At 34.8% G+C, this 21,032-nt stretch overlaps 1 protein-coding gene across 4 annotated transcripts in view; it reads left to right on the top strand.

Moving 5' to 3' along the window:
• The window catches only part of GABRA2 (gamma-aminobutyric acid type A receptor subunit alpha2), a 158,639-nt gene that overhangs the window by 45,591 nt on the left and 92,016 nt on the right, over positions 1-21,032 (top strand). For all 4 annotated transcript variants that reach the window (XM_077136780.1, XM_077136779.1, XM_077136781.1 and 1 more), the window contains exon 4: positions 18,627-18,694. In XM_077136780.1, coding sequence (XP_076992895.1) covers positions 18,627-18,694 — 68 coding nt within the window. The remainder of the gene's footprint in view (positions 1-18,626; positions 18,695-21,032) is intronic.

The raw sequence follows: 21,032 nt of genomic DNA, 5'->3' as shown, positions 1-21,032 counted from the left end.
CCCACAGAGCATGGTCCAGACCAGGTCAAGGTCAAGTTCAAGGCTGTGGGCCCCAGACACTTGCCCTCTCTAGCCGACTGTTATCACAGGACTGTTGTATTTTTTCCTCTTTTCCCAAGGGGAGAATCTTCCTTTCTTTCCCAGGCTTGGGCATGCCAGAAGCCACCGACCTCAGGGGTGATAGATGGACTCTGTTCATCTGGTGAAGATTTTACTTGTGGGTACATTGCAGCTGGTGGTTCTCAGACTCCTGTGTGGAAGGATTCCAGGCTGCAAGACTAAGATAGCTAATTTCACTGTCCAATAGCTAGCTCATGCTGATGCACAACACTGGCTTTGGGGGTGGAAAAAGGGTTCCTGGCATTGGAATGGATCTCACTCCTCGTCCCTGCCTCTCTGCTCATGAAAGCGTCTGTTCTGTGAATGCCCTGGTCCCTTGTGTAGAAAGTATCAGTGGTGCAGGACCCAGAGGGTCTCCCTTTCCATCCAACCATCAAATCAGCAGTGCTTTGTTTTCACCTGTCCTCCTGAGGGTGCCTCCCCATCTCCCTCAAGTCTGGCTGCCTGAAGTGACCAACCTTGGGGTTGGTGGTAGGCACCAGGAACTGCAGCAGGGTCGGTGTATGTGGATATAATGGCTCTGCTAGTTCACTGTCCCATGTGGAAAGGCCCCATGTGCAGGACTCAGAGGGTTAACTTCACAAGTCCACAGCTGATCTCGGAGTGCACTGCTATTTTCTGGCCAAAAAGACCCAGGCTGGTGCAGAGCTGCCAGCCTCAGAGGTGGTTGCACTTGAGTTCCCTCACCCTTATTTCTCAGTCATAGTTTTTCTGCTTTTTCATCCTGCTCTTCCATGAATATTGCAGTGGTCCTTCCCTTGTTCCCTGAGTCTTAGAACCACCGCTGTGGACAATTTCTGTCTATTCTTTAGTTGTTTTTGGTGGAGGAGTGAGTTCTGCTTGTCCTCATTCCACCACCTTACTGGAAGTCTATCCACATACATACAAACTTTTCAAGATTAAGATGACACAATGTCGATGTGTTTTGCACAACTAGTCCTGGGTACTTAAGTGGATTGTGGGTTTCTTTGTTTTTGTGTTTATATTGCTGTATCTCCCAAACTATATTGCATGACTAGTGTGTAGTAAATACATATGGTTTGACTAAACTGACACAACTCAAGATATCAAATGATTTTTTAAACTAAATAATGCGTCCTTTGTATTTGTTGTTATTTGAATGGCATTGTGATAGTTAGATTCAGTTGTCAGCTTGGCCAGGTGAAGGTACCTAGTTCTGTTGCTGTGGCCCAGCCAATGGTTCATGAACCTCATCTGTTGCTGATTGCGTCTGCATTCAGCTAGGAGGCGTGCCTGCTGTAATGAATGATGTTTGATTTAATTGGCTGGTGCTTAAATGAGAGAGTTCAACATAGCACAGCGTAAGCAGCTCAGCATACCTCATCTCAGCACTTGCAGCTCAGCCCAGGCCTTTGGAGATGCAGAAAGAAATCACCCCGGGGAAAGTTGTTGGAACTCAGAGGCCTGGAGAGAAGGCCAGCAGAGACCATCGTGTGCCTTCCCATGTAAGAAAGAACCTTAGTTGAAAGTTAGCTGCCTTTCCTCTGAAGAACTAATGAAATAAATCCCCTTTTAGTAAAAGCCAATCCATCTCTGGTGTGTTGCATTCCAGCAGCTAGCAAACTATTACAGGCATTATATTATTGGAATGATTATGAACATGGAATTTGAAGCCAGAGCAAAGCCTCTATCTCTTACTAGCTGTGTGAACATGTGTGATAAATAAAATGAATATACACACTCCATATCCTGGTTCTAAAGATCAAATTGGATCATAAATGTAAAAATTTATCGTAGACCACCAACCATATAGTAAATGCTCAAAAGGTAGTAAGCTTCTTTTCTTATCACACATGGGGAATTCAGCAGATACAAACTACTTTGGGGTTGCTAAATAATTACACAGTAGGCATAGAGTAATCATTGTATTTTCCAATAACTACCCTCAAGAAACAGTATCCAATGATATGTGATAAAGCTAATCACTTTAGAAGAGTTTCTTTTTTATTTTTGTATGATTTTCAGCTAAATTTAAGAAGAAACTAATATTATCATAAATCAGAATATCAGTAAACTCCATAGTGTATGTACAGAATTTCTGAAGCTGAGCCAGAAGATTTGGGAAAAGATAGAGTATGTAATATTCCAACAAAGCTCTGCAGGCATTTAACTTTGCAATATTCTAGGTGAAAAATGCTGAATAAATAAATGTGAGAATTGAATTCTACTTGAACAAAGGCAAATGACCTCAAAACCTATGTTTTTAGAACTTTAAAATTTTTCTATGTATGCTAAATATGTCAGTCGGTTGCTATCATATAATTATTCATGATGTAACCAATTCCATTATCCATACATATCAAGACTATATTTTGATTTATTTAATATTTGTGCGTGACAGGATTTGTACCATCTTATCCTTGAATTATAATCTGTTATCCATTTAGATAGAAATTAACAAGAAGAACAAAATGAATTCCCTACCTACAAGTTGTGTTTTTCAAAAAAGTGAGAAATGAGATTATAGAAAACAGTGAAAATTAAAGTGATAAGGTGATATTCTTTGATGATCTATTTTGCTAATATAAAGCCAAGTGCTGGAAGTTGTTGAGTGGTGAATAGAATGGGAAACTACATGACCATTTATTAAGTTCTCTTGCATTGAAAGTTAAAGTGTGATTTTATGTGAAAACTACAAACTGCTGGAACTAATAGAATGCCTAATTAAATATCCCATAGATGTCAAGAACAGCTTCACAGAGGAAGTGTTATTTGGGTTAGTTTTTGAAGAACAATGATTAAATGAGAGGATACTTTAAATAAAGGAAAGAGCAAGTAAATAGAAATAAGGTATATAGGAGAATGGCATGGAATTTGATATAGCTAATGTCTCTGTACAGAATGGCATAGGTTCAGGTTGTATACATGGACAGAGATCATAAAGGATCTTATGTTCTATACCAATTAAACTTGACCTGAAGGCAAAAGAGACTGATTGAGATTCATTTTGATCAGAAAAGAGATATCACAAGCTTTCCAGTTATGAGTGGACACTTTAATAGTACCTGGAGAGTAAATAAGAGTTAACAATTCTAGAAGCAGGAAGACTATTAATAGCCCATTCCAGAAGTCATTGCAGACAAGTTAGGAAGGAAAGGAAAATTTTAAAAATGTACAGAAGATATATTAACAGAACTGATGAACAGTTACAATGTAGAATATGAGTTAAGATCATTTAATTAAGCCTAAAAGTTTGACAGCTCCCTGGAATATGGAGTCTACCAAGACCAGGGATAGAAGAGGCAGAGTGTTGAATGTTTGAAAATCCATGGTCCATATGAACTTTTGAAATTGTTTGAGTTTTGTTTTCAATGTTAATATTTTTACTACATTAAAATGCTTTCTACAAAATACAGTAGGTAAATTATTTTGCAAGTTATACAGAAATATTATTAGCAATAACAGTATGCTCTAGTCATGATGAAAGAGTTCATAAAAGGAAAAATCAGTTAGCAGACTAACTTGCCTTTTTTATAAAATGAAAATAAAAAATAGGATTTTTTCTGTCCTTTGACAACTGTATATATACATGACTTGTATTTCATAGTGGGTTAAGAAACTCAATTTTTTGTTGTTTCATAAAATAATTCCGTTCTCAAAGGGATAAAAAGCTTAATTTATCGTATATTGATATCAGACTTCTTAAAATGATTTTTGAGATGGAAATGTAAAGTTATATTTATGCAGTTCTTACTTTTAAATTCTCATAATCTGGTTTCTAATAGCACATTAGGGAACTACAAGAGATCCCAGGATGATGCTTTGTAATAAACGACCAGTTCCTAACTGACCTAGGAGCAGTAGATCTGTAAGAGCTGGTGCTCTGACTGAACTTTGGATTCTGAGTGCTCTAGGGCCCCTTATACTCTGGATGCCATCCTTAATAGCTTGGGAGTGGCAGGGGTCACTGGAATCTCCTCCAGAGAACTTCATCTGTAATACTTGTAGTAGTAGCTTTGAGAATATCAAGGCTCCTTTCCCTTGTCAACCCAGACCAAGCATAGAGCAATTGCTGGATGAAAGATTAGCTTGAGGAAATTAAATAGCTTTTGGTACCAAACATAGCTTCCCTTTGTAGACATTTCTTCCTTTGTCTGTGATCTGGGGATACCTGTGGAGTGTACTTAGTAAGCCCTTGTGTGCTATTTGATGATTGAACCAAATGGCCCTATGAAATTGATGGAAATGCAGTCAATATACATTCAGACTTCTCTGCCCTTTCCTATTTGATTTATTTTGCTAGTGCTTTGGGGAGAGACCTGTATATCCATCTTCATGTTTCAGAGCTGCAAGCTGAATCATCAGGTATCGAAGAGAAACATTTCAAAGAAATATCCTTCACCAGGATGATGGTCCTAAACACTAGAATAGTCCTAAACCCTGTAGGGAATAGGCATAGATCCTCCAGCAAGGTCAAGGTTAGATTCATTTGTAGCCCACAGTCAGAGCTTATCAGGATGCCCTCCTGCCTTTAGTTTCTCCTTTAAGGCCTTTTTTTATCCTGTCCATAAGTACACAGGCTTGCTTGTTCAGGATTTCCAAATGGGTTATGTGCTGTTAATCAATGTATTATCATGAATAGGAAAAAATCAAACTTAACAAATAATAGCAACAACAACAATAAAACAGTTAACAGAAATACAAAAATATAGAGCTAACACTGAGAAAAAAATTCATCCGTTAAATACGTGTTGGAATTCTACTTTTCCAAATGATCCTAATTTAAAGCCTGAAATTTAGACTACAAGGAAATGACAGTGCCAAAACAAAATACATACTGGTTTTATTATTGTTCTTAACTATTGCTGCTTCTATGGGTACTTGTCAACAATGAAAATGCAGCACTGTATTATCTGAGCCTTTCTCTTCATCAATGTATTGCATGCCTACTGTGAATAAGATATTGGGGAAGGTGAGGCAACTTCTTTGTGGTGTAATGATGACAAATAATATTATTAAATTCAAAAATATCATTTTTTAATAAGGAATACTAATCTACATAAACACAAAAGTCACCTAATAAGTATTTGTGGACTTAAATGAAATTGATTATGTCAAATGGCACATGTGTAATGGAAATCATCCCAGGAAGCAAAATGACTTGTTTCTGAGTTAAGAAAAGCACAGCATGACTGCCTTGTCTCAACATGTGTGCATGATTTTCTAGTTAAGAAACACTGTGAACAAAAATTATTAGCGACCCAATCTTCTTGAAGGAATTTCATTCGCATTTTGATTTTACTCTCAGTATTGTGAATTCAGGTCTTGATTAAAATCACTGTTAATAGCCACCTAACAGGGGTGAAGATAGTATGGTTTATTGCTTGGATGATTTAGCTCCAGTGAATGCGATTAATATTTTTCCCATGTCTTTAACAATTATCACTTTTCTTTCTTCAAGTGAATGAGTGATGTTGTAGTTCATTTTGGTTTCCCCTAGAAGCAGACCCTAAGTAAGTATTTATTCAGTAAGTGATCTCAGGATCCACTAGCAAGAGAGTGTGAGAAGTGGCTGAGGGAAGGGAAGGAAGCCAGTGTAGGGAATGTTATAAAGCAGGTCACTGCTAAAGGCAACTGGGGTTTACTTCCACTGAGATCTGAGATATGAAACAGAACACTTTTTAGAGTTGTTCCCATTATTGGGAGAGAAAGCTGGAATATATTTCTTCCAACTCCCATCCCTCATTGGTTGATGGATTTTCCTAGGAATGCATACTCTTCTGTACTTCCAATCTTCCCTGCATAACCAGGGAAAGCCCTCAGGCAAAGAATCACAGGCCCTGGAGTAGAGCACCACAGCATTCATAGGAATTGAAGGACTATAGAGGAGGCACTGGAAGCAGATGTGATAATGGTCTTCTATGGGTATATGATGTTTTACATTTTGTTAATATATTTGCTTAAGCTATTCAGTTTTTTTCATGGAATAATCATCTATTGTAACTAGAATGATGTCCACATATTTTGCTCAAAATCTCTCTCCAGGAACTTTTGCAAGTTTCCTTCCACTAAACATAACACCTATTTCCATTTGTTTCAACCCTCTCCTACTTATTCTCAATATAATCAAGGATATTCATCTTCTCTTTAGTCCTTTCTCTCATCAATTGTTACTGCTTTCTAATCAATATCCTACCTGCTTACTTAGGAATCTTCCTCTGTCATTGATTCTCTTTCCCCTGCGTATTCAGACTTCTCTGATAAATCCTTCCCATTGATGTGCCATATGCCCAACTATCTTCCACTACGGGTAAAGCAAAAGATTCTATCTTCTCCCCACTTCCCCTCCCCATTTTGCTAGAGCCATCTTCCCCTTCACAATCAAATTTCTCGAAGGTTGTTCAGATTATTCCTTCTATCCATTTCCTATGCATTACACTTCTTTCACTTCAGTTAGTCTCTGCACACATTTTTATGCACTAAAGACTTCTTTGTGTCTCTTTTCCAATTTCATTTTATATTGTTCTTCTACTCCCTCTCTGTTCTTATACTGTGCTCTCTCAAGGGATCCTTCTCTTTCCTATGTTAGAGTCCTTCATTGTGCAGTTTTCTCTGTGCTTCTAAAAGCTAACTCTTCTCTTCTGTCAACCCTCTCCCACACATACATATCTAATGCTACTGGCCACTATAATGCATCCTTCTGAACTGGCTGAAATGTCATGTCATCAGAGAAACCAGTCTCAACCCCACTGTCCTTGTTCCTAGGCAGTATCAAATTATTTGAATGATTCCCTCAAAATGTGTATTCAGAGCCTGTGTTTCAGAAACTGTTGTGTTTTTGGAATACATCAATAAGCCAAACCCACACATATATTGCTGCCTTCTTAGAATATCTGTTCTAAACAATGAGCATAATAATTAAGAAAATTATATAGCATGTTAGATGGCATCATGTCTATGGAAAAAGGATAAAAATGAGTAAGATAAAGGAGTTCATAAGTACTGGGAGAGGAAGGAAGGTAACTATGAATTAGGACCGTGAATTAGGATGGAAAGTTGGACTCATTGCAGAACCTGAAAACTTCTAAGTGAAGGCATAAATGAGTTAGTATTTGTTAAATGCTGAAAACAGTGTCTGATACACTGTCATTATATAAATGTTTGTAAAAATACATACATATAATCATACATACTTAAATATGTGAAGTGAGAAACTTTTCTGAGTGCCTTCTGGGAGAAGGGTCTACTATGCAGAGAAGAATTCTTGTCCAAATGCAACCATGTTTAATGAACAACCAGCAGGCCAGTGATGCAGAAGGGAGCCTGAAGAGTCATGGCAGATGAAATTAAAAAGTAGTTTCTCGCCTGTCATGCTGGAGACCAAGCTTCAATTCTGGTCCCGGCCCATGCAAAAAAAAAAAAAAAAAAAAAGTAGCATAGCTTTTGTTATAAAGTGTCATGCAGGCCAATATGGCTTTTATTGTGAATGAAATAAGAACACACTATGGCATTTTGCAAAGAGACAAACTCACTAGGGAAGAAGAGACTGTGGAGAAGCACCTTTGGAATCTGCTCTTCCATAGAAACGACAAGAGCACTGACAAATATTATAACTTCAGCCTTCTCAGAATCCTGAAAATTACATGAAGCATCCCAACAATTTAAGGAGTATTTATTAAAGAAAATGGCTGAATCTCAGTAATAATGATGATCTTGTGGCAGTTTTACTTGCCCTTTCCTATATTATTCTCCTAAGCTCCATGCCAGCTTTGAAAACCAATAGCTTCATAGCTGTTAGCTGTGAAAACAGGCAGCCTAGCACCCCTGGAAGGGGGAGAAAAATAGATTTCTTATCTCGAAAAAACCTCATTCTCAGAGAATTGTCTGTGTTTTATCTATTTGACAGCTTCATGGAAGAACTCCATTCTCATGGCTTGTATTTATTGAACTTGACTCAGTATATTCTGTGCAAACATCCTGATCTCCTGACGTTTATGGAAAAAAATCAGCAGCTGTTGTTTAACATCAGAACTGTTTGATCAGAGTTCCCAGTTGGGGCTAAAAAAGGTTCACAAACACACAAAACCTCAAAAAAAAAACAAAAAACAAAATAAAACACACACAAAAAAACTGGGGACTGAAATGGCAGTAAGAGACTTTGGAAAGCTGAGTATTGTTGGGAATCTAAAAAGACACCAACATATGAAGGGCTATGGAAATACCTCGGAACGACCTGAGAATGCCCTTATCTCTCATGTCTGTCTCACTGTGATCCTCTGAAGAAGCACAAATTGAAGGCTAAGGCAGATTTTTAAGCTCCTACTGGAATGTTGAAGACATACCCCCTAGCACACATGCATGTGCATTGCGTGTGTGAGCATAGAGTCTTTAAGCTAAGTGGGAGACTTATTTATTCAAGGCATTTAAGAAAAATAGCTGTGCAATCATTAGCTGACTACTAAGCTAACCAAGCTTCAGTGGCAGAAAAAAACAAAGAATATAGCCTTTACAGAAATTTTACGGAAAAGTCATCAAATAAATAAACAGCAGCAACAACAAACAGCAGTGTCAACCCTGGGAAGTAGTGGGAACTTGATTTTCAAAGTTACCATATTTTTTATTTAAGATATCCAATTTTCAACAAAAGCTAAAATTCATATGCCAAACAGGAAAGTATAACTATGTCCAGAAAAAATTAAATCAATAGAAACTGTCCTTGAGGAAGTCCAGAACATTTTCCAGATTTTGTCATGAGCTACCATGCCCTCCATGCAGATTTTTCCTTCTAGCTGCTCCAAAACACTGGCGACTTTATCAGAGTCACCATAATGGAATCATACAGTATCTGTCATTTTGTGTCTGACTTATTTCTATCAGCATTATGTCCTCCAGGTTCATCCACACTGTCATATGTTTCGGGACATCATTTTATCTAAATGCTGCATAATATTCCCTCATATATATGTACCGCATTTCATTTATCCACTTGTCTGTTGATGGGCACCTGGATTGTTTCCCTCTCTTGGCAATTGTGAATACTGCCATTGTGTACATAGGTGTGCAAATGTCTGTTCACATCACTGCCCTCAATTCTTCTGGGTATATACCAAATATTGATATTGTCAGGCCATGAGGCAACTCAATATTGAGTTTTCTGAGGAATACGATGAGCATTTGTATGACAACAAAATAAATAACCAAAATCAAATGGGCAAATTTCTAGACACTGACTCAAAAGGAAATATAAAATTTGTTTAAACAACTATTTTAGTTCATAGGCTGCTAAAAGAAAATGCCAGGAAATGAAAAAAATGTAGGAATTTATTTGCTGATGGTTGAGGCCAGGAAAATGTCCACATCAAGGCAATATTTTCTTCCCAAGGACTAACTCTATTTCTAGATGACATGACTATACATGGAAAATTTCAAATAATTTACAAAATATCTATCAGAACTAACAAACTATTTCAAGTGTTGCAGAATACAAAATCAATATGCTAAAATTAATTGTTTTTCTACGCATTGGCAATGACCAATCCAAAGTTCCAATTACAATGACATCAAAAGATAAAATGTAAAATACTTAAGCATAAATTTAACAAAAGAAATGCTGAAAATCAAACTACCATTGAATGAAATTAAAGAGGACATCCCATGTTCAAGGATTTGAAAGCTGAATTGTTTTACTCCCCAAAGTTATCCACAAATTCAGTGCAATCTTTATAAAAATCTCAGGTGACTTTTTTTTTTTTAAACTTGAAAAGTTGGTCCTAAAACATGTATGAAAATCAAAAGGACCTATAACAACAAAAACTGTTTTGAAAAATAAGAACATTTCCCAATTTCAAAACTTATACTATAGAGTTACCATAATATAGATTGTGTTTCTGCCATAGGATAGCATACAAATCAATGGAATAGAATTGACTGTCCAGAAATAACAATTTCTTTTTGACAAATGGGCCAGGACAATTTGGGGAATGGGGGTGAGGGATAGTCTTTTCAGCAAATGGTGCAGGGACAAGTGGATATCTATATGCAAGAGAAGAAAGTTTGATGATCTGTATCTCTTTCCATATATAAAAACTGTATCTCTCTCCATATATAAAAACTAAATCAAGGTGGTAAGAGACATATAAGAAGTAAAACTATAAATCTCATACAAAAAAAACAGAGTAAATCTTCATGACTTTGGATTAGGCAATGATTTCTTATACATGACATCAAAAACACAAGGGACCTAAGAGAAAAACAGATAAATTACAGTTCAAAATTTTAAACTTTGGGGCTTCAAAGGTCATAATTGAGGAAGAAAAAGCAGCATACACACAAAAATAGAGAAAATATTTTCATTCATATATCTGATAAGGGGCTTGTATTAAGAATATACGAATAACTCTTACAATTCAGCAATAAAAACACAATGGCCCAGTTAAAAATTGGGCAAAGGGTTTGAATACCCGTTTCCCCCCCCCCAAAAAAAGACATATAATTGGCCAATAAACACATGAAAAGATATTCGAAAGATTAATAATTAGGGAAATGCAGTTCATAGATAAAATGAGATGCAATTTCACCCACACTTGGGTGGTTAAAATAATAGGAATTTAAAAATAGCAGACAGTAGCAAGTGTTGACAAGGTTGGGGAGAAATTAGTGCCATCATACATTGAGGGATTATATAATGATGCAGCCTCTTTAGATCATGTTTCAATATTTCTCAAAATGCTAAGCAAAATGTTAAGCTTTTTAAAAGAATATTTTAATTTGATTTGGCTCAGGCCTTTACAATACTGCTGAATCTGCTGATTTCCTGGCTCTAAATGTCTTCTCATAGTTATGTAAAAGATAATACGCAGGAGTATTGAAAATATATGTCCTCAAAAAAAAAAAAACCTGTATGCAAATGTTAATAATCCAAAAGTGAAAACAACTCCAATGCCCACCAACTGAGTAATGGCTAAGTAAAATGCTGTATATTCATGAATTGGAATTTAATTGATAATGAAAAGGAATGAAGTACTGATACATACTATAACATGGATGAACCTTGAAAATGCATGCCAAGTGAAAGTAGCTAGCCACAAATGCCATATTTTGTATGATTCCATTTATAAGAAATATCCTTTTACATGACTAGGAAACTCCATAGAGGCATATAGAAGGTTAGTAGTTACTAGTGACTATGGGGAAATAGAAGTAGAGAATGACTGCTTATGGGTACAGGGTTTCCTTCTGCAGCATAAAAATATTCTAAGGTAAGTATTGGTGATGGCTAGGAAACTTCGTGAATATACTAAAAACTTCTGAATTGTGTTCTTTAAATGGATGTGTTTTAAGTTATATAAATTATATCTCAATAAATTCCTAAAAGAAGGGGCTGCAGAGGTGAATGAGTGGAAGCAGTGTTCTCAGAGAGAGATGATGGCACTGGAAATTGGTTATAACCATGAAGTAGACATAAGTGATTGGATTTTAGATATTTTTAAGAACCAGCTTTACTGTTGTCAAGAGTAAAGTTATGGATGAAACGGAGGTTTTGGCCTGGAGGGCTGGAGTAAAAACTGAATGAGATAGTGAAGACTTAAGTAGAGTTGATTTTGGAGAGAAAATCCATTCTGTTTGGGACATTAGGAGTTTAAGAAACCGATTAGACATCCAAGTGAAATTGTCCAAGTAAGTAGTTGAATATGAAAGTCTTGACTTCAGAAGAAAGATGTTAACTGGAAATGGGAGTGAGAGATCATTGAATGCATGAAATAAATCATCTGAGGAGTAAGGGACTGAAACCTGAATTTATGGGTATTTTATTATTAGCATATTATAAAGAAAGGAATGAAATTCTCAGAAATAATTAGTGAGGTTGGAATAAAATCAAGAGACTGTGGTGTCCTGAAGACCAAGTGAAGAATGTATTTCCAGGAGTAGTGTTACTTTGTTGCATGCTCCTTAGCATGTGCTATGTCTGTAATGGTGTATTTATTTGACTTTTGTATAATATCTCTCAAGTTAAAATAACCTCCATTATAATAACAAGGTCTTTTCTACTTTAAGCAACTTAACTGAGTGAAAATTTATTTATTTATATATTTATTCAAAAATATGTGCACACAATTTGTATAAAATATACGCATTGATCTCTGCTAGAGTTACTTTTCTAAAAACTAGCTATGGGGAATTGTACTATTATGAGTACAATTTGCAAATAAAGTTTTTCAATCACAATAATCATTCTCTTCATGGCATTTACCTTTTAGTGGGTAAATGTAGATCAATACTATCTTATTGAACTTTCTGTGATTATGAAAATGTTCAATGAGGCTTTCCAACATGGTAGCCCTAATTGTGGAAAAGTGTAGCTAATGTGACTGAAAGTGGAGTTTTAATTCTATCTTTTTTCTTTTCAATTAGCTCAAGTTTAAATTTAGATAGACTTATCTAGCTAATGCCTACCTTATGGGACGGGGACAGAAAAGATATAGATAACTAAGTGTAAACATAAGAAATGAAAATAGAGAGCCAGGGAGAGGTGTGGAGTAATTACAATTTAAAATAAGATGATAAGGGTGGATCTCACTGAGGAGGTGACAGAAAACTCATTTCTGTGTTCAACTATTTTTTTTTTTCACTTTTGTTGTTCTAATGTTTTTAAAAGTATATACCCCACCCCAAGGTACCATTAGAAATAGCAAGCAAGATCTGTCATCCGTTCTTAACTGTCTGCCCTGTGTTTTGTAACCGCAATGCCTTTAAATCAGAAAACTGGATCAACTTTCCCACCTCTCTAGTTGTCCATTTAGACACTTAAACTACAAGAAAATAGGCTAAAAATTGGAAGACAGAGGTGAGGAAAGATTAGCCACAGAAATCATATGTTCAAATTTCATCAAAGAAAATTCTGTGGTCAGGGGTTGAGAAAAACATTCACTAGCTATGGAGGATTGTACTTTTATGAGTACAATTTCCAAATAAAGTTTTTCAATCGCTACTGCCAACAAGAATTTGATAATTAGCATAAACAGATACTGGATATGAGAGTATGTTCTTTCTGTTGTTAGGATTAGTTTACTTTGGGAAATGCTAGATTGAATGTATTCATACATATCTTCAAGCTTTCCACTTCAGCTACTAATGTTCAATGTAATTATTATTGAAGATTGGCCAATGCAATTAGTGTTGGAAAAAGACGACTTCTAAAATATGCAGATGATTATGTACCTAGAAGCTCCTGTGGTTCAAATGAATGTGATGGGATTATGGTCAACTCCCCTAGATTTCCACAACACTGGAGTGGGAGAGATAAGGATTTATTCAGAGAAGGCATTTTCCATTCCTAAAATAACTATTACTGCCAAGATCAAACAATAAATATCCACCATATAGGGACATTTTTTCTTTCATTTAATAGTCACACAAATTCTGTGATATATTTGTATGATTTCCTTCCAGATCTTGCATATCTGACTATAGCTATCTCGAGAAAATAAATGTAAAAATGTGTAAATGTATATGTGTGAGTGTACATGTGGAGAGAGAGATACTTTGTACAAAGAATATGCAAAATTTCAAATGTCCATCAATCATTTATTAAGAACATAATTTTGCTCTTGTTTGGAGAGTTTTATTGCTGTTGTATAGTGCATTACCCAGTACAATTCAATTATTCATGAATTCATCAAAACATTTTTTGACAAGCTTTTTAAAAGAATATTCTCCACTTGCTCTCTGCGTGTTCTCACCATCCATTTACTTTCCAACCTTCTTAGCTTAGGCCTTTACAACTCTACTGAAACTGCTCATTTTCTGGCTCTAAATGTTTTCTGATAATTATCCAAAAGATCCTGCTTCAATGTCTTTGACACTTTACCGCTTTCTTTTCTTTTTATTAAGCTCTTTTACCTTTGTTTTTGCTCTTTCCTACTCTCAACCTCTTTTTTTTTTCCTTTTAACTTATCTATTACAACATCTTCCAAACTGGGTGGACTGCCCTCAACCTCCTCTGATTCATCTTACCTCTATTATAAATGCAACAATATTTCTGTAACATAGCTTCAGTCATGCCATTCTCCAAATTCAAGTCCTTCAGTGATTCCCCAGCTGCAATGAAGGATGATATTTTCTATGTATTTCTATATATTTTCTATATATCAGGTACTTTTAAAATACAACCTCTGCCTTATCTACAATCTGACAACCCACCCTTTTGCATGGGTTAATAATGTTCATGAACCAAATAAGTACTTGAGAGAATTGACCTTGCACAAAGGGATTTCCCTAACTGAAATATCTTTTCTCTAATTTTTTGACTTAGAGAATGTTTTCTACCCTTTGAAAATTGCAAATCAGGGAAACTCACCTCTGTATGTCTCTCTGGGAGCTTCTCTTTGCATGACATGCTACGTTTTGAGTTACAGCAAGCATTTAATTTACTATGATTGTTTATGTATCTTTTCAACTATATTGTGAGTTCCTCACATGGAGAAATTTTGCTTTATTCATTTTTAAAATATGTATTCTTATTTAAGAAAACAATACACTTAAAACCAACAAAAGTGGCTATCTTTGCTAATTTATTCATAGGCATATTTAAATAAAGTATACAAATAATCATTGTAAAATCTGTGTTTGCACAGTAAGTTTCATAAAGCAATTTAAAATTAAGACAAGGAAAAAATTTATAAATTCAGATAAGAGTTTCTTAAATTCTAAATATTAAACACTAACAAATACCATTTGATCAGCTGTAAAAACTGTGACTGTTCTTAAAATATCAAGTAGAAGTTATTACAGTCATCAACGTTGCTATAGTAATGACCTATGTTCCTAAACATTTTCCTGATTTCAAGAAAATAAAAAGATACAAGTGTTTTTACAATTAACATATGAAAATCTTCACCTAAAATTGTATCTTAATTAGCTTATCCATAGGCGTATTTAAATAAAATATCTAAATAATCATTGTAAAGCCTGTTTGTACAATGTTTCATACAACAATTTAAAATTAAAGCAAGGAGGAAAAAATTTACAGATACAGTTATCAGAGTTTCTTCACTTCTTAATTTTAAACCCTATCTTAAATACCATTTGATTAACTTTAAAAACTGTGTACATTCTCAAAATATCAAATAAAAAGTTATTACAGTTACCAGATTTGCTATAGTAGGGACTTATATTACTTTATTTCCTTTTTTATCCACAACTATTTATCTTCCATGAATTTTTGGGATAAAAAAATCTTAATTGAGCATTCTTTTTTTCTTTCATAGTTTTGCCACAGAAGTTGATTTTTTTTTTTTAAAGTTTGATTGCTTATATATGCTGCATTGCCAAATATAGAACAGGTTTTTAATGAATTGATTTAAACCTTTCTTGAAATTATTTATAGGTTTCTTTTTTATATCCTTCTGGGATATGCATTTTTTTCTATGAGTTATTTCAGACATTCAGAAAAGTACAGAGATTAATATGATTCTTTCAATAACCAGCCTCATCAAATCTTAGGATTTTTCCAAAATTTATTATGAGCAAATTAAATGAAGGGAAACATTATAATTTAGTGTCTGTAGGCTATTCCCCTTCTTCTCTCACCAGCCTCTGTCCTGAATTTGAGTGTTGTTAAGGATCACACATTCTTCTATGGTTACCAGACACAGACTTTATTTTTTCCTAAATTGTTAAATTATTAACCTCATGCATGATATTTTGCCTCTGGAGAAATTTATATAGAAATTTTCTTACTTTTACTTATTACACTGTTGGTATTTCTAACGTGGAAAATCTAGCTAATAATTATCTTGAGGTAACTCATGGTGGGTGCTTCTGCTAACAGCTCTTTACTGTTCAGTTTGATTTTGGTTTCCACTTAAACAGTGATTTCTTCTAATATGTTTTCCCCTTTGCTTTACTCTCCGTTTTTCACTGAGAACTCATTTCCTAGGTTTTCAGCTCCCTCTGCCAATGGCCAGTTTGGGCTCTGCCTTCAGACCTTGTAGGTGTGCCTTCCCTATGAATAGCAACAGACGTTTATGGTGATTTCTGGATTATGTTGGTGAATATATTTAGAATGTTTTCTACATGAGCCATGGTTAGAAATCCCTTGTTTATTCAAGTATCTCACACTTTATATGCACCGGGCATTGTACGAAACAGTGCTGATGAAACTGTGATCAGAATGGACACTGTCCTGTGCTTTACAGAATTTGCATCCAGGTTGGGGAGATAAACAAAACACAACACATAAAGCAAATTAAAAAAAAAAAGGATTAAGGCATGAACATAATGCCGAGTGCTAAAAATTACTATGAAATAAAAAAGTATGAGAGAGAAAATGAGAGACTGACTTACACTAGATAAAGAGGATAGTGAATATCTGCTCTGAGGAGAGAATATTTAAGCTGAGCCAGAAAGACATAGAAGCGATTGACCAAGAATGGAAAAGAAGAAATAGACATTGCAAAGGCTTTGAGTCAGGGCAGTACTGATAAATATCTCCCCTTACCTTTCAGTTGTCATTTGGTGTTATTCACGTCCTTATTATCACTATATTCACAAATTTTGATCTTCTCTTTTCTCTAACTTCATTGCTGCAGACTAAGGGGAATAATTTATTTTGCCTCTATTTGAGGGAGTGCTACCTTACCACTACCTTACCATTTTAATTTCTCTTCTTTGGATCTATGGATATTGATATCTAAAACGAATAGAGATTTATTCAATTGTTCATTATTGATTTGGCATGAATAAGAGGAAAAAACTTGGGTCCCATTTTCACAATTTCTAATAGCATTTATAATGCAGGTTCACAACTGTCTACATAATTTGCAAGGTGCAGTTGAAAGTGAAAATGCGTAGTTCCTTATTAAAAAATACTTAAAATTTCAAGGTAGTGAAAGCGAGCATTGAGCCAAGCACAAGGCCCTATTGAGTATGGACCCTGCGCATTTGCATCGTTTGCATGACTAAGTCTGATCATTGACAAGTCTTTGGGGTAGGCAGAAGCTGAGAATTCACTTTAGAAACATTTCCATGTCCCAGATGACATTTTTTTTTTTTGGGAGGGGGGGGAGTGTGCATGGTCCAGGAATCAAACCCAGGTCTCCTGCTTGAAAGGTGGGCATTCTAACCGCTGAACACCTGTGCATCCTCCAGATGACTTTTATAATTTCTTAAATAAGTTTTGGAATACAATAATATATAAAATAATGAAATTAAATGAGCACATTTATTTGGAGCACTATAACTATGATTTTGGCACAGAGTATTTTGGTCAATAATAATAAATAATGTCAATAAAAAAATCACTTTTAGTTTCAACTCTATTGTTGACTGGAGTGTAATGCCCTGTGTCAGCCTGAGGAGTCCAGAACCGTATTACTTGGGTTGTAAATCCTGGCTTTACTTGTACAGTGTTAGACTTTCCCTTACTATTCTGTGCATCAGTGCACTCATGGATAGGGATGATAACAGGTCATCGATCTTACCGATTTGTCATGCAGATTATCATAATTCAGGTCCTTTGAGGAATAGTTCATATGCAGTAAGCATCCAAAGTTTACTCTCTCACTGAAAAATCTTTTTGTTTTCCTTAGTGGACACATCATTACCCCAGACATAGTTGAATATCAAAACCATCTCCTTGATCATTGTGAATTAATGTTCAATGTAATTGTAAAAATACTTCATGATATTGTTTTAGAATTAAACATCTTGCAGTTGGTAGTAGAAGGCCTTCGGTTCATAAAGATAGCAATTAATGGGGTATGTTTTTCCTGCAGGGACATTAAAGTGTTTTTGTTTGTTTTTTTTTAAATCCTTTATTTGCACTTCTTCAGAATCACTATTTGACTTTAACATCGAAAATCTCTATCATCAGGTTAATAGAGCAATCGAGTTGATTGTGTTCTGGTGAATAAGTTATATATTTTAGAATGCAGTTCAATTCAATCTCAGCTTTGCAGGCCTTCTTAACCTTAAAGGCAAGCTTGTTTTAGGAATAATGCACTGTGTTTAATGTAAATTTTTTGCTTTTATGTTTTATATCACTTAATAATAAAGGTTTTATATTAATGTGATTATGTATATGATGATTAACTATCTGTTTTAGTGTTTTATAAAGGAATTCTGCTGATAGACAATCTACAAACAAAGTCTGTACCGTCATGTACCATCTTCAACATTTAGTTTAAAAATTTAATTTAGAACCATTTCAAACATGCTTTAATTTTAGTACTGGTGATAAATTTATTGTAAATTGACTCACTTAAGGTGACTTCTAAGAAACTATTCATTATGAGCAATGTAGGCTTTCAGCAGAATGATCTAATCAAGTGTAGTTTCGAAGTAGCAGTGTCTTAGGCAGTTTGCACTGAGGACTGTGAGAACCTGTTGAATAACTGAACAGTTATAGCTATTTTTATCAATCATGAAAGTTGAAAAGAAAGTAATTATCACACAGCTTTCTAACCATACCATGTACTCTACTATTTCTATCTTCTCTGGTTCCCTGTTATATAATGTCTCTATTCAATCTCTTTTCCTTATGTCAGACAGTATTACTGAAGTCTTCACTAACATCTACGTGACCAGTTTTGGCCCTGTCTCAGATACAGATATGGTGAGTTTTTTTTTGTTTTTTTTATTAAATCATATTTTTACTTCACATAGTAGAAAGTGGAGCATAATTTTGGAAAAAAAATATTTTTAGTGTTATGAATCATATATCTGTCTCATGACTAATTAGATACATAACACACATGGAGAGTTGCCGATGTTCATCTGATTGTTTTTGTGGTACTGTGTTCCAGCTCGAGTGCTTTAGATCAGTCCTTTGACTAAATTTATATATTTTTCTAAACTTGTCTACCTAGTTACAGTGTGCCAAACAATTGTTTAAATAAAAAATAATTATGTAACTGAGGACCATTTACCTAGATTAAGGCACCTGCTTTGATTTCCTTTAAGTAAAGTTTCGACAGTTTTATAGCAACTGTTCATTACAGCATGTGGTCATGGGCAGTGTTATAAATGAAAACCTTCTGATTGTCACAACATAAGGTGGCTGCTTTGTCATATTATCAACGCAATCTACATTTACAATAGATACATATAATTCAATCTAAAGAGTACTAGAATCTTGACATTCTTTGATTCTATAAAAATGATGTTTATTTCTTTCTTTTAACTGAGATGGGTAGGAGAGGAAATTCATTCAGGGAGCTCAAAACCTGTGGGCTAGAAATGTCAAAGATACATTGTTGGTTAATCATAACATTTTAGTTACCAGTCTCCCATTTCTACTCTTAACTAAAGTGCTCTGTAATAAATACTTTTCTTGAAATCATTTTTCAGTGTCTTCTTTTAACTTTAAGAAATTATTCTCCACGCATAAAAGTGCTGGTTAATATAAATTAAAATGATGATTTATCTTAGTGTATATTTGGATTTGATTTAAGGGCCTCTATATGTGTTTTTAAAAGTAACTTTTTAGCAGGATTTATTGATGTTATACTGAGTATGTGCATGCATTTAAAATAACAGAGAACTAAATGTTAAAGACAATTAAAATGTTAGTGAGGTAAAGATTTTCTACTCTATACACAAATTGAATTTATTTTATCAGGTGGCCTTATAGTCATATCAGGAATTATTCAACCTTTTTAGTATTTCAACAAAATCCGCAAGGCTATTGTGAGAAATCTCTGCAAGTCCTTGTTAAGAAATGTCTTTTATGCTAAAGGTGGAGGTTGGGGTGGAAAAGGCTTGAATTAATTTAACTAAGAGGATTATGAGATGTTAAGAATTAGCTCTGGAAGCCATGGTATTGTTCTGTTTGGGAAACTCAGAGTCTTAAATGGAAGAAATGACTGTCACTCCATGCTCATTTCCAGTGGAACCTTAAAACGTGTCATTTAAATTATTTTTAGTGGAAAAAATAAGGTGTCTTAAATGTTTCAACAGATATATCCAGAAGCAAACAGTGTGTAATGGGTTCATATGTAGCTGCTATAGATACAGTGTATAAACCCAAATAGATTGATACTAGAGCAAGTGGAAGACTGTGTGACAATAGGAATAAAGTGCAAGTAATGTTAATATTGGGAGCCCTTGAGTGACTTCTGTTTTCCTTACCCGTCTTTGGGTAGACTAGAGAAGATTCCTGATGTATTTGTTATGCCAAAACTGTCATCCTATTACAGCAGCCATAAGCATCTCAATTAATGGATTTTCCTAAAGGATTAGGATGCCAGTACTTTAGTGAAATTGAATTAAGAAAAAGTCCAAAGAACGTACTTAATTTCAGTGACACATATAAGTAACATATAACTGGCTTACTGAAGAATCTGCTTTCAAATATAAAAATAAAATGATGATTTTTTTTCCAAAACCTGCCCCAGGCATGCTCTGGTGATCTGTCTTCTCCTAGCCACGTTCCAAGGTTTTCTTTTCTTTTTAGTCACATTTTGTAAATAAGGGTCATTTTTACTTACGCTTCTTTAATAAATTCTTACTCTTCTCTGAGCCAGGGCTGCTCTCTTCCTGTCCTTCCTGTTCAGGCAGACCAGTAGCTTGAGTGGGGGAAGGAACCAGCTATTTTCTGTTGTCTGACACCATCACACATTTCCCTTTTCTGCTGATGTGTTTATGGATGGAAATTTATGGATAGCAGAATCCAATAGGGAAAGCAGTGCGTTTTCTAAACTGGCACTTTCCATAAGAGATATGTGAGCTGTATTTTAAATGTTAAACTTTGTATTAGCCACATTAAAAAAAATAAGCATGTGGAATTAATTTAACACTTATAACTTTCATTTAAACCACTATTTGCAAAATACTATAATTTCAACATGTAACCAATAAAAAACTTTTGAGATATTTTACATTTTTTAAATTTATGTCTTCCAAATCTGTTTTACACTTAGAGAGCATTTCAATTTGGACTAGCCACATTTCAA

This window comes from Tamandua tetradactyla, chromosome 19, assembly GCF_023851605.1.
Source record: "Tamandua tetradactyla isolate mTamTet1 chromosome 19, mTamTet1.pri, whole genome shotgun sequence".
NCBI classification, from domain to species: domain Eukaryota; kingdom Metazoa; phylum Chordata; class Mammalia; order Pilosa; family Myrmecophagidae; genus Tamandua; species Tamandua tetradactyla.
Note: the sequence above shows the minus strand (reverse complement) of the source record. Positions and strands in the feature narration are given on the sequence as shown.